This window comes from Catharus ustulatus, chromosome 5 (assembly GCF_009819885.2).
Source record: "Catharus ustulatus isolate bCatUst1 chromosome 5, bCatUst1.pri.v2, whole genome shotgun sequence".
In the NCBI taxonomy this organism is placed as follows: Eukaryota; Metazoa; Chordata; class Aves; order Passeriformes; family Turdidae; genus Catharus; species Catharus ustulatus.
Window position 1 is genome coordinate 75,956,742 of NC_046225.1, and position 27,739 is coordinate 75,984,480.

At 48.5% G+C, this 27,739-nt stretch overlaps 1 protein-coding gene across 1 annotated transcript in view; it reads right to left on the bottom strand.

Moving 5' to 3' along the window:
* The window catches only part of EXOC6B (exocyst complex component 6B), a 287,927-nt gene extending 271,293 nt beyond the window's left edge, over positions 1-16,634 (bottom strand). Inside the window, 1 exon segment of the mRNA XM_033060798.1 lies at positions 16,480-16,634. Coding sequence (XP_032916689.1) covers positions 16,480-16,592 — 113 coding nt within the window. The 5' untranslated portion in view covers positions 16,593-16,634.
* Between the last annotated feature and the right edge of the window lie 11,105 nt (positions 16,635-27,739).

Below are 27,739 nucleotides of genomic sequence, written 5' to 3' on the forward strand. Positions count from 1 at the left end.
CATCCCACAAACCTGGAGAATTCATTCCCCCAACCTGTGGAATTTATTCCCCAAAGCCTCATCCCATATCCCATGTGGAGGGAACTCCATGAACCCATGGAATTCATTCCCTGAGCCTCATCCCACATGGAAAGAATCCCACAAACCTGTGGGATTCATTCCCAAGCCCAATCCCACAAACCTGTGGAACTCATTCCTGAGCTCCATCCCACACACAGGGAATCCCAAAAACTTCTGGAATTCACTCCCAAGCCCCATCCCACACTGAGGGAATCCCACAAACCTGTGGAATTCACTCCCAAACCCTATCCCACGGAGATGAAGGAACCAAACCCCAGCTGCCACCCTGTGCCCCCCTGGCTGTCACACCCGGTGCCCTTCAGAGCAGTTCCGCCGCTTTCCTCCAGAGGAAAAAATAAAACTCGGCACTTTTCCTGTTTGGGAAGTGGGCAGAGGGAAAAACACCACGGGATGCTGCTTCCAGTTGGAAAAAAAAACCTGAAAAAGCCGCGGCCCCCGGCACAGGATGTGTAAAAATAGGGCTGCTGATAGGATCGGGACACGGCGCAGGGCTGGGGCACCTTCCTGCTGGGACGGGATTGGGGGGACCGGAGATGGGAAAAGATGGGAGGGGAGGGAAAAAGGGATAGGGGAAAAGGATTGGAGGGGAAAGGAAAAAAGGGATTGGAGGGAAAAGGGGAAAGGGAAAAAGGGATTGGGGAAAAGAGAAAAGGGGACTGAAGGAAAAGGGGGAAAAGGAATTGGAGGGGAAGGAGAAAAGGTAAAAGGGGAAAAGAGATTGGAGGGGAAGGAAAAGGGGAAAAGGGACTGGGGAGGAAGGAAAAGGCATTGGAGGGGAAAAGGGGAAAAGGGACTGAAGGGAGAAGGGGAAAGGGATTGAAGGAAAAGGGAGAGGAAAAAAGGGATTGAAGGAAAAGGGGAAAAGTGACTGAAGGAAAAGGGGGAAAAGGGATTGGAGGGAAAAAGGGATTGGAGGAAGAGGGGAAAAGGAATTAGAGGGGAAGAGAGGGAAAAAGGGAATGAAGGAAAAGGGAGGGAAAAAGGGGAAAAGGGATTGGAGGAAAAGGGACTGAAGGGAGAAGGGGAAAGGGATTGAAGGAAAAGGGAGAGGAAAAAAGGGATTGAAGGAAAAGGGGGGAAAAGCGATTGAAGGAAAAGGGAGATGAAAAAAAAAGATTGAAGGAAAAGGGGAAAAGGGACTGAAGGAAAAGGGGAAAAAGGGATTGGAGGGAAAAAGGGATTGGAGGGATTGAAGGAAAAGGGAAAGAGGGATTGGAGGAAGAGGGGAAAAGGGATTGGAGGGGAAGGGAGGGGAAAAGAGAATGAAGGAAAAGGGAAGGAAAAAGGGGAAAGGGGATTGGAGGAAAAGGGGGAAAGGGACTGAAGGGAGAAGGGGAAAGGGATTGAAGAAAAAGGGAGAGGGGAAAAAGGGATTGAAGGAAAAGGGGGAAAAGGGATTGAAGGAAAAGGGAGAAACAAAAAGGGATTGGAGGGGAAAAGGGAGAGGGGAAAATGGGATTGGAGGAAGAGGGGAAAAGGAATTAGAGGGGAAGGGAGGGAAAAAGGGAATGAAGGAAAAGGGAGGGAAAAAGGGGAAAAGGGATTGAAGGAAAAGGGGAAAAGGGATTGGAGGAAAAGGGAGAGGAAAAAAGGGATTGGAGGAAAAAGGGATTGAAGGAAAAAAGGGAAAAAGGGATTGAAGGAAAAACCAGGGCCAGGAGCTGGATCCATGATCCTGTGGCTTCCTTCCCATGAGGACATTCCAGAATTCCTGTATGGAATGGGGAATTCTTCCCCTCAGGACATCCCAGAATTCCTGTGTGGAATGGGAATTGTCCCCTCAGAACATTCCAGAATTCCTGTATGGAATGGGGAATTCTTCCCCTCAGGACATCCCAGAATTCCTGTGTGGAATGGGAATTGTCCCCTCAGAACATTCCAGAATTCCTGTATGGAATGGGGAATTCTTCCCATCAGAACATTCCAGAATTCCTGTGTGGAATGCAAATTCTTTGGGATCCTTTCTCTCCCTAATTTATTTTTCAGGGCAGAGTCACTCAGGCTGAGCCAGGCTGGATCTCCACTGCACTTCCTGCTTTTATTCCCAATTTCCATTTCTTTTCCTGGCCTGGGCACTGCCTGCAGCCTCTGCTCTGCACTTTAACCCCAGGGAGAACTAAATTTAATTAAATTAAATTACATTGTTGTGATTCCCTCCAAAAAATCAAAAAATCACGGAGCAAAACAGGCTCTGAAGCACCAACACCCCTCAGATTTTTATTTTGCCCTTCTAACCCCATTTTCATTATTATTTAGAGTTTCCAATCCAAATTATTTTAATAAGCCCAGATTTTTATTTTTCCCTTCTAACCCCATTTTCATTATTATTTAGAGTTTCCAACACAAATTATTTTAATAAGCCCAATTTGGAGCAGGATTTTACAGAGCACCCTGCACATCAAACTTCTGGAGCAGTCCCAAATCTGAGCACCAGCACTAAAAATAAGGGAAAAAAAAATTCTGATTTAACCTGCAGGACCTAAAGCTTGTCCTGCAAAAGACACAAAGCTCCATTCAAGAAGGAAAACCTAAAAAAATCAAAATCCCACATCCCAGCTATGGGAATGACTTGGAGCTGGATGTTAAAAAGCCAAAACCTCACCTGGATCTCCAACTGACATGATCTGAAGGAAAACAACAAACCTGATTTCATTTCAAGGTTATTTTGCACAGATTTCTATTATTAGTGAGACTCAAACAGCAATTAAATTAGATTTTACATCCCAGGAGAGGATATTCAGTCATTAACTCACACTGCCATAAATTTAGGTTAAGAAATAAAAAACTTTAGGAAAAGAAATGAAGATTAAGTGTAAAAATCCACCAAAGAATTGCTGTTTTTTTCCTGCCACCACTATTTTTAACAGCAGATTTGACCCCCCTTGAGCTGCACAATAATATTTAAGGCATTTTATAAAATCCCAGCCAGCCCTGACGTGTTTTACTGAACCCTGGATGTGTCATCCCTCGATTCCCTTCCAGCCCTTTCCTATTTTGGAATTGTCCCGAGTTTGGCTGGCACAGCTCAGCCCATGGCACAGCCCCAGCTGGAAATGGGAACTGCAGCTCTGGGGAGAGAAAAATGGGAGAGAAATGGGACAGAAAAAAGCAGGAATGAGGGGTTGGGTTTGTACAAGATAAATTCAAATCTAAATCTGGGTTTGGAGAGATTTCAGTGCAGGGACAGGAGAGGAGAGGGACAGGACACAGGGAATGGTTTCATTGGGAAAGGGGAGATTGAAATGGGATTTGGGGAAGGAATTCCTGCCTGGGATGGAATTCCCAGAGAATTCCCTGGATCCCTGCAGTGCCCAAGGCCAGGTTGGATCCACCTGGGACAGTGGGAATGTCCCTGCCATGAATGAATAAATCAACTTTAAGTTCCTTCCAAGCCAATCCCAAGCAGGGAAATGTGGAAGATTAAAGGGTCAGTCTGGGATTTTCTGTCCCTACTGAGGGAGCTGAATATGAAATTTCTGTTTTTCCCACAGGCAGCTCCTCCCTCCTGCAGGAAAATCCCCCTGTGGTGGTTTCCAAGGCAAAAACCACAGGAAAATTCCCTCTGGATTGAAAAGCCCCGAGGTTCCTCCAACACCTGAGCACTCTCTGGTCCATCCCAATCCACAACATCCCAAATCCCAGTCCTGGACCTGCCCCACACCCAGCCCTGACCCCACACCCAGCACATTCCCACTCCTGCACCCTTGGGAAATGTTGTTCCCACCCTTCCAGGAGATTTTATCCACAGCTCCCATTCCCTGGGGATTCCAGACCACAGCCAAGATTCCCTCCCCAGCCTCATCCTTTCCCTTTCTGATCATTTGGAATGGCCACAAGGGGAAAAAAAATTAAAAAAAAATAAAAAAACAACATTTGGCTTCTCAGTGAAGCTGTAAACCTGGGAAATCTCTTCCCATCACTGACAGGTTTTAAGGAGGAGAATTTGTTTGCTCTTTTTGGGAGGCTGAAAGACAAAGTGAGGGCAGAGCTGAGCTGGGGTCACATCCCACATCCATCCCATCCTTGGGTGGTGAGGAAAAGAAAAATATTAAAACAGGATCAGCAACAAGTCACTAAAATCTCCACAGCATCACATTTTATCTTCTTTTTTTTGGGTTGGATTAAACGTGTGAGAGGGAATTTCTTTTTGGGACTGAGATGTTTATTAGTTCTGATCAAATTAAAAACTGAAAATGGAGCCCCATCTCTCTCTCCAAGACCTTTTAGGGATAAATTGTTCAATTAAGAAATGACACCTGAATTATTTTTACTTTTAACCAATACCCAACCCCCCGTGGCCCACAGTGTGGAATTTTCTGTCCAGTCTCACAAAATCACCCAAAGCCATGAAGGAGAAGGTGAAGGAGAAGGACAAAGCTCTGCCCTAGAGTCCCACCTTGCTTTGTATTTATTATTTATTTTTATATTTATTATTTATTTTTACATTTATTATTTATTTTTAGATTTATTATTTATTTATTTTTATATTTATTATCCCTCCCCCTGTGAGTGTCCCCCTGTGATCTCACACCCTTCTGTCCCAGCTGCACCCCCATGGTCCCAGCTCTGCCATCCCACTCTGGAAGCTTCTCCAAAACCCCACAAGGATCAACAAATTCTGGAAAAAACCCACAAGGATCAAGAAATTCCAGGGGGGGGGAAAACCCACAAGGATCGACAAATTCTGAAAAAAAAAAAAAAACTCACAAAGATCAACAAATTCTGAAAACAAAAGTCTCACAAGGATCAACATATTCTGGAAAAAAAACCCCACAAGAATCAACAAATTCTGAAAAAAAATCCCACAAGAATCAACAAATTCTGCAAATAAAATCGCACAAGGATCAATAAATTCTAGAAAAAAATCCCACAATGATCAACAAATTCTGAGGAAAAAAACCAAAAACACAGGGATCAAGAAATTCCAGGGGGGGAAAAACCTATAAGGATTGACAAGAGTCTGGGGGAAAAAAAAATCCCCACAAGGATCAACAAATTCTGCAAAAAAGAAAAAAAAAATCCCACAAGGATCAACAAATTCTGAAAAAAAAAATCCCACAAGGATCAATAAATTCTGGAAAAAAATCCCACAGGAATCAACAAATTCTGAAAAAAAAAAAAAAATCCCACAAGGATCAACAAATTCTGGAAAAAACCCCATAACCATAAATAAATTCAGGTCCTGACCCTGCCCAGGACAAGTCCAACAATCCCACCCTGTCCCTGAGAGTTTTGTCCAAAGAAATGTTCCCAATGACCCAAAGCTGCACCTCCAGATTTATTTCAGAATCCAAAAGCACAGGCACAGGAAATCCTGCCTAGGTTGGATCCTGAATTTTCATGGAATTCTGTTCTGGAGGTGGCAGCACCTGGGACAGGACAGGTCCAGGGGGGACACAGAGAGCAGAAAGGGAATTGGGAGCTGCTCCCTGCACAGGATGCTCAGGGCTGGAAAATCCTTCAGGATCATCCCAAGGGCAGCAGCACCAGGGCCAGCACTGGATGTGTCCCCAAGTGTCACATCCTCAGGGATTTCAACTCCATCCTCAAACCCTCTGTTCCTGTTCCCAGATCCCAAATCCCCCCGGTGTCCCCTCCTGGCAGGGAGTTGTGCAGAGCCACAAGGGCCCCCTGAGCCTCCTTTTCTCCAGGCTGAGCCCTCCCAGCTCCCTCAGGGATTCTCCAGCCCCTTCCCAGCTCCCTCAGGGATTCTCCAGCCCTTTCCCAGCTCTGTTCCATTGCATCCCAATCCCACTACAGCTCCATCCTTCCATCCCACTGCACTCCCAATCCCAAACCATTACCAATCCCATGGCACCCCAATCCCCCAATCCCACTGCAGCCCCATCCCTCAATCCTCCTGCAGCCCCCCAATCCCAATCCCACTGGAGCCCTCTAATTCCCCAATCCCACTGCAGCCCCCCAATCCCAAATCATTCCCAGTCCCAATGGAGCCCCATATCCAATCCCACTGCAACTCCAATCCCATGGCACTCCCAATCCCACTGCAGCCCCCAAATCCTCAATCCCCCTGCACTCTCAATCCCAAACCATCCCAAATCCCACTGCAGCCCCCCAATCCCAAATCATTCCCAATCCCAATGAAGCCCCATATCCAATTCTACTGCAACTTCAATCTCATGGCACCTCCAAATCCCCCTGTAGCCCCCAATCCCAATCCCCCACTCCATTCCCCAATCCCAATCCCTTTCCCCAATCCCCACTCCATTCCCCAATCCCAATCCCTTTCCCCAATCCCAATCCCCACTCCATTCCCCAATCCCAATCCCTTTCCCCAATCCCAATCCCCACTCCATTCCCCAATCCCAATCCCTTTCCCCAATCCCCACTCCATTCCCCAATCCCTTCCCCCAAATCCCAATCCCTTTCCCCCAATCCCAATCCCTTTCCCCAATCCCAATCCCTTCCCCAGGCTGCTCTGTAGCAGACCAGGGAGCTGTGCCAGGATTCACCTTTGGGTTTGCCAAAGGATTTTTATTTTTTTCTCCCGCAGTGGGAAGTGCTGCTCCAGCATCCCCTGAGCTGTCCCTGATGGGACAAACCCCCAAAGGTGCTGGGGGCAGGGCCAAAGCTGTTCCCAGCCCAGATCCCAGGGAATTTCTGCAGTGTGGGGCTCCAATCCCTCCCTCCCCAAACAGGGAATTCCAAAGGAGCAGCTCAGAGCCTCAAATGCTGGTGGGTGGCAGCAGAGCTGCTCTGAGAAAAAGGGAAATTCAACACTCACCCCTCACCAGGGTTCAACTGCACCAAAGGAGAATTTCAGGGAATTAAAAAACAAAAAAAAAAAATTCCTACCCTGGAAAATTCAAGAGGTTGGATTGCAGCTAAGCACACGTGCAAAATTAAAATTCTCCAGCACCAGAGCCCTGTGAAGAGCTAATTAGTTAATATCTGAATAATGAGGAGCTTCTTCAAACAGCAGGAGCAGGAAAGCTGCCAGAATGAGGGAGTGGGAGTTTTCCTGAAACTCCTCTACATGACTGGGCAAAGTAGAAATAGGATTTTATTTTTTTTTATGATGGAATAGTTAATAAATATGTAAAAAGCACAATAGAGCAGAGGAGAGCAGAGATTCTCTGGGTGGCATTCCCACATTTCCTTCACCAGGAACTCTTGGAATGAGCCAGGCTTGTGAACCAGGGGGATGTGGGCACCCAAACCCGCCTGGATGTTGAAAGCATTGTGAAAATTCCCCCAACAAAATGAAGTAAAATAAAATGCAGCAATAAATCTCTGCTCCTGTAGCTGGGTTTGCACAGGGAGGAACACGGAGCTGACATTGTGCAGAGGACACAGAGCCCTTCCCTTGGAGCTGCTCCAGAGGATGTGGCAGCACCCAGGGAGGATCAGGTGACAAAGGGACAGGGAAGGTGGCACGGGGACACTCAGAGGGGACAAACCCTTTCAAAATCCTTTAAAATTCCCAGCACCGAGCCCTGGGGAGGGGGGAGAGCAGAGCCAGGGTCACAGCTCAGCTCTGGCTGCAGGGAAATAAAGCAGGAAATGTCCTTGTGGTCCTGCCACAGACCCAGGGAAATGTGCAGCCCAAATCTGCACCCAGAGAGACCTGCACTCCTATCTGCACCCCAAAACCTACACCCCAAATCTGCACCCCAGAGAGACCTGCATTCCTGTCTGCACCCCAAAATCTGCATCCAGAGATATCTGCATTGCTATCTGCACCCCAAAATCTGCACCCCAAAATCTGCACCCAGAGAGACCTGCATTGCTATCTGCACCCCAAAATCTGCACCCAGAGAGACCTGCATTGCTATCTGCACCCCAAAATCTGCACCCAGAGAGACCTGCATTGCTATCTGCACCCAGAGAGACCTGCATTGCTATCTGCACCCCAAAATCTGCACCCCAAAATCTGCACCCAGAAAGATCTGCACTCCTATCTGCACCCCAAATCTGCATCCCAAATCCACACCCCAGAGAGACCTGCATTGCTATCTGCACCACAAAACCTACACCCCAAATCTGTACCCAGAGAGACCTGCACTCCTATTTGCACCCCAAATCTGCACCCCAGACAAACCTGCACTCCTGTCTGCACCCCAAAACCTACATCCCAAAATCTGCACCCCAGCCAAACCTGCATTCCTATCTGCACCCCAAATCTGCACCCCAAATCCACACACCAGAGTATCCTGCATTCCTATCTGCACCCCAAAATCCACACCCCAAACCTGCACCCCAAATCTGCACCCCAAAGAAACCTGCATTCATATCTGCACCCCAAATCTGCACCCCAAAATCTGCATTCCTATCTGCACCCCAAAATCTGCACCCCAGAGAAACCTGCATTCCTATCTGCACCCCAAACCTGCATCCCAGATAAAATCTGCAGCCATATAAAATCCTCACCCCAAACCTGCAGCCCAGCCCTGTGACCCTTCCAGAGCCATCCCTGCCAGGTGGGAGCCGGGTGAGGAGAGCAGTGAGAACGGCAGCAGGGACAAAAACAGCAAATCATTACAAACCTGCCACTTGGCAGGCAAAAACATAAAATATGAGTGAGTTAAAATTCCTTCTAACCCTCTGGGGCAGCCCAGACCTGGTCCCAACCCTCTGGGGACAGCCCAGACCTGGTCCCAACCCCCTGGGGACAGCCCAGACCTGGTCCCAACCCGCTGGGACAGCCCAGACCTGGTCCCAACCCGCTGGGACAGCCCAGACCTGGTCCTAGGAAGAAAAACCACCCAATTTCAAGGCTCCAGGAATCACAGAACCCATCACTGCAGAGTGAAAGGATTGAGTGAAAAGATTTCTGGAGCAAAGATCCAAGGGAAGCTCCAGAGCAGAGAATCCCCAGCCCAAGTCATGCCCAAATGCACCTGGAAACCCCTGAAGGAGAAATTCCTGGAAAATTCCTCTGTTCCATCCTGGGGCAGGAGAACCCAGCAGAGCTTTGGATGCAGGAGCATCCCAGGATTTTCTCTATTCCTTCATCTCTAAAGCTTTGGATTCAGGAGCACCCCAGGATTTTCTCCATTCTTTAATCTCTAAAGTTTTGGATGCAGGAGCATCCCAGGATTTTCTCTATTCCTTCATCTCTAAAGTTTTGGATTCAGGAGCACCCCAGAATTTTCTCCATTCTTTAATCCCTAAAGCTTTGGATGCAGGAGCATTCCCAGGATTTTCTCCATTCCCAAAGCTTTGGATGCAGGAGCATCCCAGGATTTTCTCCATCCCTTCATCTCTAAAGCTTTGGATTCAGGAGTATTCCAGGATTTTCTCCATCCCTTCATCTCTCCCAAAGCTTTGGGTGCAGGAACATTCCCAGGATTTTCTCCATTCTTTAATCTCTAAAGCTTTGGATGCAGGAGCACCCCAGGATTTTCTCCACTCCCAAAGCTTTGGATGCAGGAACATTCCAGGATTTTCTCAATTTCTTCATCTCCCAAAGCTTTGGATTCAGGAGCATTCCAGGATTTTCTCCATTCCTTCATCTCTAAAGCTTTGGATGCAGGAGCATTCCAGGATTTTCTCCATTCCTTCATCTCTAAAGCTTTGGATTCAGGAGCATTCCAGGATTTTCTCCATCCCTTCATCTCTAAAGCTTTGGATTCAGGAGCTGAGCTCCCACTTCTGCACCAAGCCCTGGGAGGATGAGCTCAGCTGGCAGCTCGAGGTGAAACTCTGCAAAGTCATCCCAAAGAACAGAGAATTCCAGGGAAATAATCCCTCTGAGCTCAGCAGTGCTGTGCCATCCCTGGCACACTCAGGGAATAAATTCCCTGTGCCCCTGAGAGCCCAAATCCCACAGAACAGGAGCAGGGATTTACCAAGCTGCCCTCTGAGACTGAGCCATGAAATTCCAGCATGGAATGGGGGAGAAAGCCCAAAAAAATCCAGGATATAAATAAGGGAGAAGGGCAAGGTGCTCCCTTTGGATCACAGGGCTGGAGAAAAGGAGCTCTGGAAATTAGAGATTCACATCTCAGAGCTGTGTGCAGAACCTCAGCATCAGAGAAGAGAAAATATCCCTGAAATCTGAGATAATTCGAGGATATTCCTTCAGGCAGAGACAGCACATTGAGCCACACCTGTCTGGATCCTAAATACTAATTATTTCTCAAGAAAAACTGGTATTTTTTTCAGGAATTGTAGCAGGGCTGGGAGAACAGGAGTTCTGGGAATGACAGGGATGCACATCAGAGCTGTGTGCAGAACCTCAGCATTAAAAAATAAAATCTGGAATATTTAAGGATATTCCTTCAGGAAGAAGTAACTCCATACATTGAGTCAGACCAGTCCAGGTAATAAATGCTGATTATTTCCAAGGAAAAACTCCTGATATTTTTTCAGGAATTGCAGTAGGGCTGGGAGAACAGGAGTTCTGGGAATTACAGGGATTCACATCTCAGAGCTGTGTGCAGAACCTCAGCATCAGTGAAGAGAAAATATCCATAAAATGTGAGATAATTCAAGGATATTCCTTCAGACAGAAATAACTCCACATATTAAACCAGACCTGTCCATGTCACAAATGCCAATTATTTCCCAGGAGAAATTCCTGATATTTTACCAAAAAACTCAGGAGCTGCACAGCACCAGAAAGGTGATAACACAATTCCAGCAGCACGGCAAGGAGCTGTGCTTTAAAATTAATAAATAACTTCATATAAATCCATTAATTAATTATGGACACACCAAGTGAGGTCCAGGCTGCTTTTCAGGAGGGAAAAATCAGGATTTGGGATTTTTTTTGTCACAGAGTCCCTGTGTGGGTGGCAGGAAAATTGGGCTGAAAGATCTTTCAAAAGCTCCTGGGAGGTTTTTATGAGCAGACAATTCCGAGCTGTTGCAGGCAGCCCTTCCTGAACAGCCAGCACTCTGTGTCTAGACAGCCTCTGCTGTTTGTCCTCTGCTGGATTGATATTCCATGAATTACTGCCCAGAAAAAAGGGATGGGATTCATGGAGCACTCAGGGCCAGTCCAGCTCTGAGCTCTGTGTGCAGCCCCAGGGGGTTTGACAGATCCTGGGGATGATTTGGGGATGATTTCTGGAGGATTTCAATCCCTCAGGAGGCATTTCTGAGGGAAGGAAAATCTCCTTCATCCCCAAACTCTCCTTGCCGTGTCCCCCCAGGGCTGATGGACCAAGGTTGTCCCAGGAGGGACAGAAATTCCCTCCTGACTGTGGGATAAATCCAGGGAAGCTGTTCATGCACAGCTGTGGCTCCTCCTCAGCCACATCTGCAGCACAGAGCTCTGTCCTCGAGTCACCCCCACACAAAGCCTGGCCAGCCCCAAAGGCAGCTCCAGCCCCAAAGGCAGCTCCAGCCCCAAAGGCAGCTCCAGCCCCAAAGGCAGCTCCAGCCCCAAAGGCAGCTCCAGCCCCAAAGGCAGCTCCAGCCCCAAAGGCAGCTCCAGCCCCCAAAGGCAGCTCCAGCCCCCAAAGGCAGCTCCAGCCCCCAAAGGCAGCTCCAGCCCCCAAAGGAGCTCCAGCCCCCAGCCCAGGGATGTTCCTGCTCCAGCCCCCAGCCCAGGAGTGTTCCTGCTGAGATCCCATCCAGCCCAGGAGTGCTCCTGCTGAGATCCCATCCAGCCCAGGGGTGCTCCTGCTGAGATCCCATCCAGCCCAGGGAGCCAGGGCTGCACAGGGTCAGGAATGGGACAGAACTGGGACTGGGAATGGGACACAGAGCTGGGACTGGGAACGGGACACAGAGCCAGGGCTGCACAGGGTCAGGAATGGGACAGAGCTGAGCTGGGGAATGGGACACAGAACTGGGAATGGGGATGGGAGACAGAGTCAGGGCTGCACAGGGTCAGGAGTGGGACAGAACTGGGATTGGGACACAGAGCTGGCACTGGGACACAGAGTCAGGGATGCAGAGGGTCAGGAATGGGACAGAGTTGGGATTGGGAATGGGACACAGAGCTGGGAACAGGAATGGGACACAGAGCCAGGACTCCATAGGCTCAGGAGTGGGACAGAGCCAGGCTCAGGAACAGGGACAGAGTCAGGATCACACAGGCTCAGGACTGGGACAGAGCTCAGGGTGGGACAGCAGAGCTGGAACCCAGAGCCTCACAGCCCAGTGCCACTCCACACACTGGGAAGCCACAACCGAGCCCAGGATGAGGGGGAGGCAGCAGATCCAGCTGGGAAAATCCCTGCCAGGAGTGGGAAAAGGGACACAAACCCTGCACCCAGGAGCCAGGTTTGTGTCTGAACTTTTCCAAACCCAGCCAAAGTCAGTCCTGGCTCTGTCCCCACCAAATCCCTCTGTGCCATCCCCAGCTCCTGCCTGGGCTGGAAATCCAGGATACCCCACTTTAAAAACCATTTTTAGCTGTTTGGTTATTTTACCAAAGGCACAACTTCCACTTAGGATGTGCTGGGAGCTCAGGGGATACGGAAGAATCCCAGGATTTGCTGGGTTCCATCCCCAAGTTTCTGTCCCAGGGAAAAGCCTCAATTTTCCAACTCCAGAATCAGATTTCCAACTCAGCTCCATCAGAAAATCCAGGAGAAAACAACCCAGAGGACATTCCCTGCCCAGGGTATCAGCCCCAGCTCCAGAGCCAAGAATTCCTGCCTGGGCTGGAATTCCCAGATTTGCTGGGGCTGCCCCTGGATCCCTGCAGTGCCCAAGGCCAGGTTGGATCCCCCTGGGATGGTGGGAGGTGGCTGGAACAGGATCATCAACCACCCCAACCATTCCCTGATCTGTCAAACATTCCAGACACAAGATCCATAATCCAAAAAAAAAAAAAAAAAACCAAAATAATTTTTTTAAAATCAAGGAGTGAGGAGCTGGAGCTCCTCTGTCTCAGCTGGACACAGGGATGAAAACACCAAGCCCTGGAGGAGCTGACACAGGAATTAGGGAGCTCAGCTTAATCCCAGCCCAGCTTTAATTAATCCACTCAAGAGCTGCTCCCAGCTCACCTGAGCCTCCTTTCACTGCTCTGACCCTGCAGACTCACTCACAACTCCATTCTATCTTTCAGATAAATTTATTTATTATTGATTTTTCAGCTAGATTTCAGTGATTTTGGATGAAAATCCAGCCTGGCTGATTGATTCCACCCGAGGTAAAACAACATTGCTGATTTTCCACAGCACTGAGGAACAGCCTGGAAAGCAAACACACACCTGGGAGGGAGCAAAACCGAGGGAGGAGCTCTTTGCACAGCACACAAAAGGCACAGGGAATCACAAAAATCATTTCCAGGGGACACAAGAGGCACAGGGAATTACAAAAATCACCTGAAAATCATTTCCAGGGGACACAAAAGCCTCTGGAATCAAGCAGGGAATTACAAGAATCACCTGGAAATTGTTTGAAGAAGACAAAAAGTCATCAAGTCAGTCAGGGAATTACAAGAATCACCTGGAAATCATTTCCAGGGGACACAAAAGGCACAGGGAATAACAAAAATCACCTGGAAATCATTTCCAGGTGACACAACAGCCACAGATTCAGGCAGGTAATCACAAGAATCACCTGGAAATAATTTCCAGAAGACAAAAGAGTCACAGAACCACAAAAATCACCTGAAAATCATTCCCAGAGGACAAAAAAAATCACAGATTCGGGCAGGGAATCACAAAAATCACCTGGAAATTCTGAGCTTTCCCAGCACCTGGCACTGCAGGAGAATCAGAAAATATTCAGGATCCAGAATATGGAGCACTGAGCTCCCAGGGAAATCCCTGAAAGGAAAAATTCCTGCTGGAATCTCCAGGGGAAATAAAAAAATTCCTGCTGGAAAAGCAGCTCCAGGAAAATCAGGAGGATTTTACAGCAGGATGTGACTTTAGCTGAGTTTAAAGCAGACACAAAAATGTTGTGAGCACACCTCCCAGGGCTGCTTGAACTCATCAAACACTGATTAAAAACCTCTTGAATTTATCAAAAACTGTTTAAAAATCCTTCATCAACTTCCCAGAGCTGCCAGGGCAGCCCAAGGGCTCTCAGGATGGTTTAGGAGAGGATTAAAAAGTGATTTAATCCGGGCTGAACCTGAGCCAGGAGGTGACACCGGCTGTTAAAGGACACTGCAGAGCTCAGGGAGGGAAGGACAGAGAAACATCCTCAGGGTGCAGCAAAAACTGCCCTTAAATGATCTGAAATTTAAATATTGTAGGGACAAGGGGAGCTTTTACCCCCATTTTATGGGGTGCCCTAAAAAAACCCCAAAAGCTAAAACACCACAAGCCAGCACTGACCACAGAAAACAAATATTTTTGTAATATACAATACAAAATAAACACAAAACTCAGCTCAAGAGGATACAAAGAACAACAAACTTGGAGTAAACAAAATAAAAATGAGAGCACTTGGGTGTCCCAGCCAAGAGCTGCCTTTAAGTACAAAACATTTGTTTTCTGACCCTACAGAATGAAAGGATCCTTCAAAACCCAGACCACGAGAGGAGCCAAAATCCCTCTGTAAAATCAGGTGTAAGGAGACAGAATGGGGAATGAGAGCAGAAAAAAATGGAATTAGAAGATCTGCACCAGTAAAACAGAGTCCATACACCAAAAGGGTCATGGACTGATAAAAACCCAATTCTGCAAACCAAAGGAACCAATAAAAGCCCAATTTTGCAAACTCAAGGAGTCCAGAACCGACAAAAGTCCAATTCTACAAACTAAAGGAAACAATGAAAGCCCAATTCTGTACACTAAATGGGTCATAAACTGATAAAAACCCGATTTTGCAAACCAAAGGAACCAATAAAAGACCAATTCTGCATCAATAAAAGCCCAATCCTACAAACCAAGGAGCCAGGAACCCATAAAAGCCCAATTCTGCAAACAAAAAGAACCAACAAAAGCCCAGTTCTGCACCAATAAAAACCCAATTCTGCAAACCAAAGGGGTCAGGAACCGATAAAAACACGATTCTGCAAACCAAAGGAACGGATAAAAGTCAAATTCTACAAACCAGAGAGGTCAGGAACAGATAAAAACCCGATTGTGCAAACCAAAGGAACCAGCAAAAGCCCAACTCTGTATCAATAAAAAGCCCAATCCTACAAACCAAAGGAACCAGGAACCCATAAAAGCTCAATTCTGCAAACCAAAGGGGTCAAGAACTGATAAAAACCAGATTGTACAAACCAAAGGGATCAATAAAAGCCCAATAAAAGCCCAATTCTGCTCCAATAAAAGCCTGGGCACTGCAGGGCTCAGAGCTGAGCTCTGCCAATGCAGCTCCTGAATGGAATCCAAGCCAGCCTGGCTCTGGACACACAATTATTCCATGATGCCCACAAGAAATGAGTCACCTTCTTAAGAAAAAAAAAAAAATAAAGTTTCCACCATCCTCTTTTCCTGCCTCTGGTGTTTACCCTGAGCTGCTCCAGTTTAACTCTGCCACCCTTGCTGATCGTTAATTAGAATTAAACATCCTCACATCCAGCAGGGGATGAATAAAAGCCAAACCTCTCCCAGCCTGGACACTCCGAGTGTTTCTCCTCCACATCAAACCCGAGTTTATTATGGTGAAACGATATCTGCTGCACTTTGTCCTCTGCAATGGGAAAAATCCACCCACACTCCTCGCCCTGGTTCCCACCCATCCAAAGCCGTTTTCACAGGATAATAAATCCCATTCCCAGCATCTCCCACTGCTCAGTTACCTCGAGGAGCTCCACGGGAAAACTCCAGGGAGAAAAGTGCGAGAAATCCAAGCAGGGGAGGGAATGGGCAATGCTGAGCAGAATCCAGAGCACAAATTCCGGCTGTTCCCTGTCCAGCATCACTGCCAGCCCCCAGCTCTGAGCTTGGCTTTGGAAACAGCCCCAGGAGCTGCTCCAGCCCAGGATTTTGGGAAAGGGGAGGCACAGAAGGAGGGGCTCCATCCCCACCTGGCTCTGTTAATTTAGTGTTAATTTAGACCCCAATTCCCCAGCTGAGCTCCGAGATAACGCAGCTCCCCGTTCGTTTTAATTCCCCTAACTCCATCAGCGTGCTCACAACGAGCTGGAAATAAATAAATAAATAAATATCCATTCTTCACCACACCGGCCCCAATTTAGGATGACACACACCTGGGTTTGGGCTGGGTTTAAAGTTTTTGGGAGAACTTGCGCATCACTGGGAGGGCGGGGAAGGATGGATGGATGATCCCAGCGAGGCTGCCCTGCTCCAGCAGGGTTTAGATGGGGATAACTGAGATAAGATAACCCAATTTATAAGGAATTGGGTGATTCCTTATCAGAGATGAAAGCACAGCGGGCAAAGCCAGCCCAGAACCGGGGACGGAGCGGGGCAAGGCAGCACCGGGAACAAAGGGACGAGCCCCGGGGTGCCGGGGACAGCACACGGCAAAGGGGACAGGACACCACAAAGGGGACAGGACACGGGGAGCAGCGCACCCCGCACAGCCCCGCAGCCCCGCTCGTACCGCAGCGTGGGGCCGATGCAGGCCGTGTCCGTGCTCTCGATCTCCCGCAGGATCCGCTCGTGCTCCGCCGCCGTCTCCAGGCTCTCCAGCTCCGCCATCTTCGGCCGCTCCATGGGGCCGCTCCACCTGCGCGGCCCCGCCCGGCCCGGCCCGGCACGGCACGGCCCCCACAGCGCCGGGAGCGGCAGCGGCACCGCCGGGGCTGCTCGGCTCCGCTCTGCCGGGCGGGGCACCTCGGGACATGTAGTTCGGGAGGAGCCAAACAGTGTAAGGAATCATGGGAGATGTAGTTCGAGAGGGGGCTGAACAACATAAGGAATCTCGGGAGATGTAGTTCGGGAGGGACCGAACCGTGCTAGGACTCATGGGAGATGTAGTTCGGGAGGGGCTGAACAGCGTGAGGAATCACGGGAGATGTAGTTCGGGAGGGGCTGAACAGTGTAAAGAATTATGGGAGATGTGGTTCGGGAGGGACCGGGCCACGTGAGGAATCACGGGAGATGTAGTTCGGGAGGAGCCAGACCATGCGGGGAATCACGGGAGATGTAGTTCAGGAGGGGTCGGGTTGCACAGGGAATCATGGGAGATGTAGTCCATGAGTGGGGCTGGGCCACGCGGTAACATGGGAGATGTAGCTCGGGAGGGGCTGGGCCGTGTGAGGAATCACGGGAGATGTAGTCCGGGAGGGGCCGGACTGTGCGGGGAATCATGGGAAATATAGTTCAGGAGGGGCCGGGCCATGCTTGGAATCATGGGAGATGTAGTTCGGGAGGGGCCATGCCGCAGGGGGAATCATGGGAGATGTAGTTCGGGAGGGGCCAGACCATGCGGGGAATCACGGGAGATGTAGTCCAAGAGCGGGGCTGGGCCATGCGGTAACATGGGAGTTGTAGTCCGGCAGGGGCCGGGCCTCCAAGGAGGGAAGGACGGAGCAGGAGAGGCTCTGCACCGGGAGATTGGGTGGGGATGGGGTTGTACCCCTCAAGGGGACACGGCCCCATGGCTCAGACACCTCTGTGAATGACACGGCCCCATGTCCTTCCCAAAAGGGGACACGGCCCCATGTCCTTCCCAAGAGAGGACACAGCCCCATGGCTCGGACACCTCCATGAATGACACAGCCCCCAGTTTGAACCCAGCATTTCACCCCAAAACACAGAAACTCCGGCTCGTGCGGACCCGTCTGTTCCCGGAGCCTGGGTGTCCCGGCTCTGTGACAAACCAGTGGCTTGGAATGAACCCCAAACTTCGGGAACTCCCCCTTGCCTGTTTCAGGATTCAGGGTTTGAAATAAACCCCAAAGTTTGGGAACTCCCACTGCCTGTTTCAGGGTTTGAAATAAACCCCAACTTCAGGAACTCCCCCTTGCCTGTTTCAGGCTTTGAAATAAACCCAAACTTCGGGAACTCCCCCTTGCCTGTTTCAGTGTTGGAAATAAACCCAAACTTCGGGAACTCCCCCTTGCCTGTTTCAGGCTTTGAAATAAACCCCAAACTTCGGGAACTCCCCCTTGCCTGTTTCGGGAGTGAAGATTTGAAATAAACCCAAACTTCGGGAACTCCCCCTTGCCTGTTTCAGGATTTGGAATAAACCCAAACTTCGGGAACTCCCCCTTGCCTGTTTCAGGATTTGGAATAAACCCCAAACTTCGGGAACTCCCCCTTGCCTGTTTCGGGAGTGAAGATTTGAAATAAACCCAAACTTCGGGAACTCCCCCTTGCCTGTTTCAGGAATGAGGGTTTGAAATAAACCCAAACTCCGGGAACTCCCTCTGCTCTGTTTCAGGAGCCCCCGCTCTGTGACAAACCTGAGACATTGAGCCTCATCTCAAAGCTGCTCCCACCCCTCCTCTCCCACACGGAATGGTTTGTAACAGTTTGGAATGGTTTGGAATGGTTTGTTATGGTTTGGAATGGTTTGGAATGGTTTGGAATGGTCTGGAATGGTCTGGAATGGTTTGGAATGGTTTCGAATGGTCTGGAATGGTTTGGAATGGTCTGGGACGGTTTGGAATGGTCTGTAATGGTCCGGAATGGTCTGGAATGGTTTGGAATGTTTTGGAATGGTCTCTAATGGTCTGTAATGGTCTGGAATGGTTTGGAATGGTCTGGAATGGTCCGGAATGGTCTGGAATGGTCTGTAATGGTTTGGAGTGGTCTGGAATGGTTTGGAATGGTCTGGAATAGTTTCTAATAGTCTGGAATGATTTCTAATGGTCTGTAATGGTTTGGAGTGGTCTGGAATGGTCTGTAATAGTTTGGAATGGTCTGTAATGGTCTGGAATGGTCTGGAATGGTTTGGAATGGTGTGTAATGGTTTGGAATGTTTTGGAATGGTCTGGAATGGTTTGCAATGGTCTGTAATGGTTTGGAGTGGTCTGTAATGGTCTGGGATGGTCCGGAATGGTTTGGAATGGTCTGGAATGGTTTGGAATGGTCTGTAATGGTCCGGAATGATCTGGAATGGTCTGTAATATTTTGTTAACACACATCTCCCTGGCAGAAGGAGCTCCTGCAGACCCCGAGCTGGACCCGCCCCACCGCAGCCCCCGCCCGCTCCGTCCCCGGCAGCTGCGGCTCCAAGGACAGCGAATCCTCCTCCCAAAGCAGGAGCAGCCCGGTGCCAAGGTCTCCTCGCTGCCGTGCCTCCCTCTGGGAGCAGCTGTGTGCTCCGGTATCGGTCTGTGCTGGGAAAACAGCGCTGGATGTCCCGTTCCCAGCCGCGCCTTATCGGGCTGTCCTGGCTCGGGAATGTCACAGCGATCCCGGTCACACCGAGGGCTCCTGCCTTTGCTTTGGCTGTTCCACCTGCTGGGAGAAAATAAAATCAAATATTCCAGTTGTGTGAGCACATCTGGGGCCTCCCTCGCTGCTGCTTGTGAAGGCGCTGGTTTAAATAATGTGGGATTATTAATTAAATAGTGCGGAATTATTAATTAAACAATGTGGAATTATTAATTAAATAATGCGGAATTATAAATTAAATAACGTGGAATTATTGATTAAATAATGTGGAATTATAAACTAAATAATGTGGAATTATAAATTAAATCATGCAGAATTATTAATTAAATAATGCTGAATTATTAATTAAATGACACGGAATTATTCATTAAATAATGCGGAATTATTAATTAAATAGTGTGGAATTATTAATTAAATAATGTGGAATTATTAATTAAATAGTGTGGAATTATTAATTAAATAACATGGAATTATTAATTAAATAATGCGGAATTATAAATTAAATAACGTGGAATTATTGATTAAATAATGCGGAATTATAAATTAAATAATGAGGAATTATTAATTAAATAATGAGGAATTATTAATTAAATAACGTGGAATTATTAATTAAATAACGTGGAATTATTAATTAAATAATGTGGAATTATAAACTAAATAGTGTGGAATTATAAATTAAATAATACAGAATTATTAATTAAATAATGCGGAATTATTAATTAAATAATGCAGAATTATAAATTAAATAGTGTGGAATTATAAATTAAATAGTGTGGAATTATTAATTGAATAATATGGAATTATTAATTAAATAACGCGGAATTATTAATTAAATAACGTGGAATTATTAATCAAATAATGTGGAATTATAAACTAAATAATGTGGAATGAATTAAATAATGTGGAATTATTAATTAAATAATATGGAATTATTAATTAAATAATGCAGAATTATAAACTAAATAATGCGGAATTATAAATTAAATAATGTGGAATTATGGAATGGTTGGGGTTGAAGGAACCATAAAGATCATCTCGTTCCAACCTCCCTGCCAAGGGCAGGACACCTCTGTTGTCACTTAATGAAATGAAAAGGGGATAAAAGAGCTCCCCAAAACAAACCATGACTGGGTAAATGCAGGAGGAGTGAGCAGAGCCTGCTGAAAACTCAGAGCCACTGAGGCTGGAAAAGAGCTCAAAGATCAGAGTCCTACAGCAGTGCCACCCCTGTCCCCAAGGGACACATCCACAGGGCTTGGAAATCCCTCAGGGATGGGGATTCCTGGGCACTGCCAATCTCTGACCCCCCTTTCCATGGAAAAACTCCCCAATTCCCACCCTGAGCTGTTCCCTGTGTCCTGTCCCTGTTCCCAGATCCCAAATCCCCCCGGTGTCCCCTCCTGGAATTCCCAGCATTTCCCCATGGGATCACAGGGACAATCCCTGCAGGAATTCCCAGCATTTCCCCCACAGGATCACAGGGACAATCCCCGCAGGAATTCCCAGCAATGCCCCATGGGATCACAGGGACAATCCCTGCAGGAATTCCCAGCAGTGCCCCATGGGATCACAGGGACAATCCCTGCAGGAATTCCCAGCATTTCCCCCATGGGATCACAGGGACAATCCCTGCAGGAATTCCCAGCATTTCCCCCATGGGATCACAGGGACAATCCCTGCAGGAATTCCCAGCATTTCCCCCATGGGATCACAGGGACAATCCCTGCAGGAATTCCCAGCTTTCCCTCACAGGATCACAGGGACAATCCCTGCAGGAATTCCCAGCATTTCCCCCATGGGATCACAGGGACAATCCCCGCAGGAATTCCCAGCTTTCCCTCACAGGATCACAGGGACAATCCCTGCAGGAATTCCCAGCATTTTCCCATGGGATCACAGGGACAATCCCCGCAGGAATTCCCAGCAATGTCCCATGGGATCACAGGGACAATCCCTGCAGGAATTCCCAGCATTTCCCCCATGGGATCACAGGGACAATCCCTGCAGGAATTCCCAGCAATGTCCCATGGGATCACAGGGACAATCCCTGCAGGAATTCCCAGCAGTGCCCCATGGGATCACAGGGACAATCCCTGCAGGAATTCCCAGCAGTGTCCCCATGGGATCACAGGGACAATCCCTGCAGGAATTCCTAGCAGTGTCCCCATGGGATCACAGGGACAATCCCTGCAGGAATTCCCAGTTTTCCTCTATGGGATCACAGGGACAATCCCCGCAGGAATTCCCAGCATTTCCCCATGGGATCACAGGGACAATCCCTGCAGGAATTCCCAGCAGTGTCCCCATGGGATCACAGGGACAATCCCTGCAGGAATTCCCAGCAGTGCCCATGGGATCACAGGGACAATCCCTGCAGGAATTCCCAGCATTTCCCCCATGGGATCACAGGGACAATCCCTGCAGGAATTCCCAGCAGTGACCTCCGGGGGTGCCGCCAGCAGACACGGGGATTGTTCATTATCAGCGATTGTTATCACTGAAATTAGCGGGGTTTTGCTGAGCCAGCGCTGCTGCGGGCAGCGGATCTCCCTGCGGTGTCAGACGGGTTTAAACAAGGTCGGTAAGGATCCGTGCTGGGTTTAATTACGGGATGTGACCGCCACCAGCGCCGGGTCCGCTCCGGGGCTCCCCCGGTGCTGGCACAAATTTCAGGAATTGGATTTGATGTGAGGAGGTGGTTCGGCCCAGGAGGTTGTGGTGCAAGGGGCTTGGGCACAGAGACGGGAATTTTAAATCACAGAGACTGGAATTTAAAATCAGTGGATGGTTTGGGTTGGGAAGGACATTAAAACCCATCCCATCCCATCCCATCCCATCCCATCCCATCCCATCCCATCCCATCCCATCCCATCCCATCCCATCCCATCCCATCCCATCCCATCCCATCCCATCCCATCCCATCCCATCCCATCCCATCCCATCCCATCCCATCCCATCCCATCCCATCCCATCCATCCCATCCCATCCCATCCCATCCCATCCCATCCCATCCCATCCCATCCCATCCCATCCCATCCCATCCCATCCCATCCCATCCCATCCCATCCCATCCCATCCCATCCCATCCCATCCCATCCCATCCCATCCCATCCCATCCCATCCCATCCCATCCCATCCCATCCCATCCCATCCCATCCCATCCCATCCCATCCCATCCCATCCCATCCCATCCCATCCCATCCCATCCCATCCCATCCCATCCCATCCATCCCATCCCATCCCATCCCATCCCATCCCATCCCATCCCATCCCATCCCATCCCATCCCATCCCATCCCATCCCATCCCATCCCATCCCATCCCATCCCATCCCATCCCATCCCATCCCATCCCATCCCATCCCATCCCATCCCATCCCATCCCATCCCATCCCATCCCATCCCATCCCATCCCATCCCATCCCATCCCATCCCATCCCATCCCATCCCATCCCATCCCATCCCATCCCATCCCATCCCATCCCATCCCATCCCATCCCATCCCATCCCATCCCATCCCATCCCATCCCATCCCATCCCATCCCATCCCATCCCATCCCATCCCATCCCATCCCATCCCATCCCATCCCATCCCATCCCATCCCATCCCATCCCATCCCATCCCATCCCATCCCATCCCATCCCATCCCATCCCATCCCATCCCATCCCATCCCATCCCATCCCATCCCATCCCATCCCATCCCATCCCATCCCATCCCATCCCATCCCATCCCATCCCATCCCATCCCATCCCATCCCATCCCATCCCATCCCATCCCATCCCATCCCATCCCATCCCATCCCATCCCATCCATCCCATCCCATCCCATCCATCCCATCCCATCCCATCCCTGTATCCCATCCCTGTATCCCATCCCTGTATCCCATCCCTGTATCCCATCCCTGTATCCCATCCCTGTATCCCATCCCTGTATCCCATCCCTGTATCCCATCCCTGTATCCCATCCCTGTATCCCATCCCTGTATCCCATCCCTGTATCCCATCCCTGTATCCCATCCCTGTATCCCATCCCTGTATCCCATCCCTGTATCCCATCCCTGTATCCCATCCCTGTATCCCATCCCATCCCATCCCATCCCATCCCATCCATGGCAGGGACATTCCCACTGTCACAACCTGACCTTGGACACTGCAGGGATCCAGGGGCAGCCCCAGCAAATCTGGGAATTCCAGCCCAGCCCCTCCCCACCCTCCCAGGCAGGAATTCTTTCCCAATATCCCATCATAAATCTCTCCTGGTTTAATTTAAACCATTTCCCTCATCCTACCACCCTGTGCCTGTATAAAAAGTCGCTCTCCCTCTGTTCTCTAACCCCTTTTAGCACTGGAAGGCTGAAGTAAATTTTCCCTGATCCTTCTCCTCTCCAGGTGAACACTCCCAGCTTTCCCAGCCCGATGAAAGAAGCAATGGGGTAAAACCATGAATTCCATAAGAATTAGAAATGAAAAGGGAGGGTTGTGCATGAGAGGGGAAGCTCAGGTATCAGTGTTTGGGAAGTCTGTGCCTCTCAAAGCCATGGGGAAGGAGAGAGGGAAATTGGGATAAAAAGGAGGCTGAGCCTCCAAAAATCTGAGAGATGCCCCATGGTCTCTCCCTTTATCCACATAAACCAAAAGGACTCCTCTGGCTCCTTTTTTTGGACATCAACCTCTGGTGTTTGTGGATTCATTTTCCTGACACAAGGAACAGAAATCAAACGGTCCCCAAAAGCAAAACCCAAATGGAACCCCACCCATCCATCCGCTCCTCCCCGCTGCTGTGTGGCCACCAGCCCTGCTGGTCACCCCATCACCACCTCCAGCTCCCTCAGCACGGAATAGAATGTCCCATTCCCTAAGGAGAGCTCCACTCTTTGTCCCCAGGCATTTGTCACCTTGCCATGAATATTCACTGCCGGCGCCTGCCTGGGATTTGTCCTTTATTGTTTAACTTTGTCCCCTTTGAGAGCCTGTCCACAAGAAGTTTATTTATTTCTTCCTTCTCCCCAGCCACGGAATGGGTATTGTTGGGATTTATTCATCAAATCATCGGGCAAGGCAAGCAAAGGTGGCTCTGCCCAGCTCATAATCCTAAAAACTGAGATTGGCTTTGCCTGACAGATTCGATTCCCATTAACCCTTTTATTTTCCTTTAATTTCCTCCTCATGAAGCTCCATAGAATTGGGTTTTATGGAGCTGACAACAGCCTGGTAATGCTTTAAAATCTCCCCCTTTTAATTACTGACTCACAGTGATGTCCAGGCCTCCAGAACTTCCCCAGTGAGCCAAAACTTCCTAAAAAAATCAATGTGATGGGTCAGGGAGCTGGAGAAACCTCGTGTGCAAATTCTTTTCTGATTCAACAATCAGCCTCTGTCCATGACTCCCCAAATCCCTGGAGCAACACCACGATCAGAATTTATTTCCTTTTTTGTTGTTTTTAACAACCTCTTGCTCGTTGTGTTTATTTGGGGGTTGCATTTTGTGCACTGGTTTGGTGAACTCCTGCAACATCTCCTGGCTTTTCTTCCTCCTCTCCCACTTCCCCTCTCCCTGCTGGATTTTCCAGGGGGTTCCAGCAGGGACAGGCGGGCACGAGGCCAAGCCAGGCTTAAATCTGGGCTCATCCCAGCTGCAGGATCCAGCTGGGGCTGCCCCTGGATCCCTGGCAGTGCCCCAGGCCAGGCTGGATCCCCCTGGGACAGTGTCCATGGCAGGGATGGGATGATCTTTAACATCCCTTCCAACCCAAATTCTGGGATTCCATGATGATTTCTCTGCTCTCCAGCTCCAGCTCTTGGGCTCATTTGCTCACCACTGATTTAAAATTTAATTTAGCAGGAGCAACTTTTAGCAGCTAAAAACAAAATCCTCCCTCCTGCTTGGAAGCACAGAATGGTTTGGGTTGGAAGTGCCCTGAAAACCCTGCCATTAGCAGGAGTACAGCAATTTCACAATTATAAGCTGCATCATTTGGACTAAAATTTTGGTCTGAACCTGAAGTGCAGCTTATAATCAGGTGTGGCTGATATATGGACAAAGAATGAAAAGTTGCTGTTTTAGTTTGGAGGACAGGTGTCTGCTGAGAAAGGCAGGACCCTCTCTTTGAAATGGAGAATGTAAACCCCCTCCCTCCAAATTATTGTAATTTTGAAATCAAGGGGCTCTCAGGCAAAGATATGGGAATTAGGAATAACAGTTCTTTACTAGGGAAATTAAAATAGAAATACAGCACTACAAAGAACAAACCCCAAACCCTGACACAGTCAGAGTACAGCCTGACACCCGTCAGGCAGGGTGTTGGCAGCAGTCCCATTCCATGGTGGCTGCATCCTCCTGCAGTGACAGATGTGGCTCAGTTGGAGCAGTGCTCCTGTACAAGGTGCAGTTTCCCTCCGGAGCTCCAGGGATGATGTGGAAGTGCGGTTTATTCTCAGTGTGGTTTATAATCGTGAAATTACTGTACATCCCAAGGTAATTCCAGCCTTGCAGGGATCAGGAATCTCCTGATGGAAGAGCTGAGTGCCAAAAGGAATCCAGAAAACGCTGGCCATTCCCTGCTGGGAAGCAGGGCAGGAATCCTGATGGATGCAGGAATCCTGATGGATGTGGAAATCCTGATGGATGCAGGGATCCGTATGGATGTTGCAATCCTGATGGATATAGGAAATCCTGATGGATTCAGGAATCCTGATGGATGCAATAAATCCTGATGGATGTAGGAACCCTGGTGGATGCAGGAATCCTGATGGATGCAGGAATCCTGATGGATGCAGGAAATCCTGATGGACGCAGGAATCCTGATGGATGCAGGAAATCCTGATGGATGCAGGAACCCTGATGGATGCAGTAAATCCTGATGGATGCAGGAATCCTGATGGATGTAGGAATCCTGATGGATTCAGGAATCCTGATGGATGCAGGAATCGTGATGGATGAAGGAATCCTGATGGATGCAGGAATCCTGATGGATGCAGTAAATCCTGAGGGATGCAGGAATCCTGATGGATGCAGTAAATCCTGATGGATGCAGGAATCCTGATGGATGCAGGAAATCCTGAGGGATGCAGGAAATCCTGATGGATGCAGGAATCCTGATGGATACAGGGAATCCTGATGGATGTAGCAATCCTGATGGATGCAGGAAATCCTGATGGATGCAGGATCTGGAGCTGCCACTGATGGATGCAGAAATCCTGATGGATGTTGCAATCCTGATGGATGTAGGAACCCTGGTGGATGCAGGAAATCCTGATGGATGCAGGAATCCTGAGGGATGCAGGAATCCTGAGGGATGCAGGAATCCTGATGGATGCAGGAATCCTGATGGATGTAGCAATCCTGATGGATGCAGGAAATCCTGATGGATGCAGGAATCCTGATGGATGCAGGAACACTGATGGATGCAGGAATCCTGATGGATGTTGCAATCCTGATGGATGCAGGAATCCTGATGGATGCAGGAATCCTGATGGATGCAGGAAATCCTGATGGATGTTGCAATCCTGATGGATGCAGGAATCCTGATGGATGCAGGAATCCTGATGGATGCAGTAAATCCTGATGGATGCAGGAATCCTGATGGATGCAGGAAATTCTGAGGGATGCAGGAATCCTGATGGATGCAGTAAATCCTGATGGATGCAGGAAATTCTGATGGATGTAGGAATCCTGATGGATGCAGTAAATCCTGATGGATGCAGGAATCCTGATGGATGCAGTAAATCCTGATGGATGCAGAAATCCTGATGGATGCAGGAAATCCTGATGGATGCAGGATCTGGAGCTGCCAAACTGGGAAGGGGAGAACTGGCAGTGACTGAATCAAGTTCTGCCATCAAGAAGCTACTTGTGAAAAAAATACACATTTGCTGTCTTTTTTTTTTCTTTTTTTTTTTTTTGCTGATGATCTTAATTTCGCCGAATGTGTAAGATTTGCTTTAACAAAACAAATAGTGCTGTTGGGTTTTTGCCATGCCATGAATTTTTAATGCTTTACTAGAGTGCCTGTGGCTGATTAATGGAGTGAAATCCTTTTCCATTACCTGCCTGAAACCATCTGGGCTCGCACTGAACAGCTGGGAACCCAACCCCTGCTGCCAGCTCCTTCCTTACCAACCAGGTATTCCCTGGAAAAAACCTCCTGCAAAGCTGTCTGCCCCTTCTGCACAGAGATATTTAATTTTTAAAAAAGGATTTCAGGGCTTTTTGTGATCAGAGAGGGGTTTTATGCCATAGCAAAGCACCGGTGCCAAAATTCGGGATTGCAGAGGGAAAAGGGGAGGGAAGGTCCTGCAGGAGGGACAGAGAATTTACATCAGTGGGGGAAAAAAATTAAATACATATTTAAAAATAAAAAATAAAATACATATTTTAAAATAAAAAATAAAATACATATTTAAAAATAAAAAATAAAATACATATTTTTAAAATAAAAAATAAAATACATATTTTAAAATAAAAAATAAAATACATATTTTTAAATAAAAAATAAAATACATATTTTTTAAAAGGA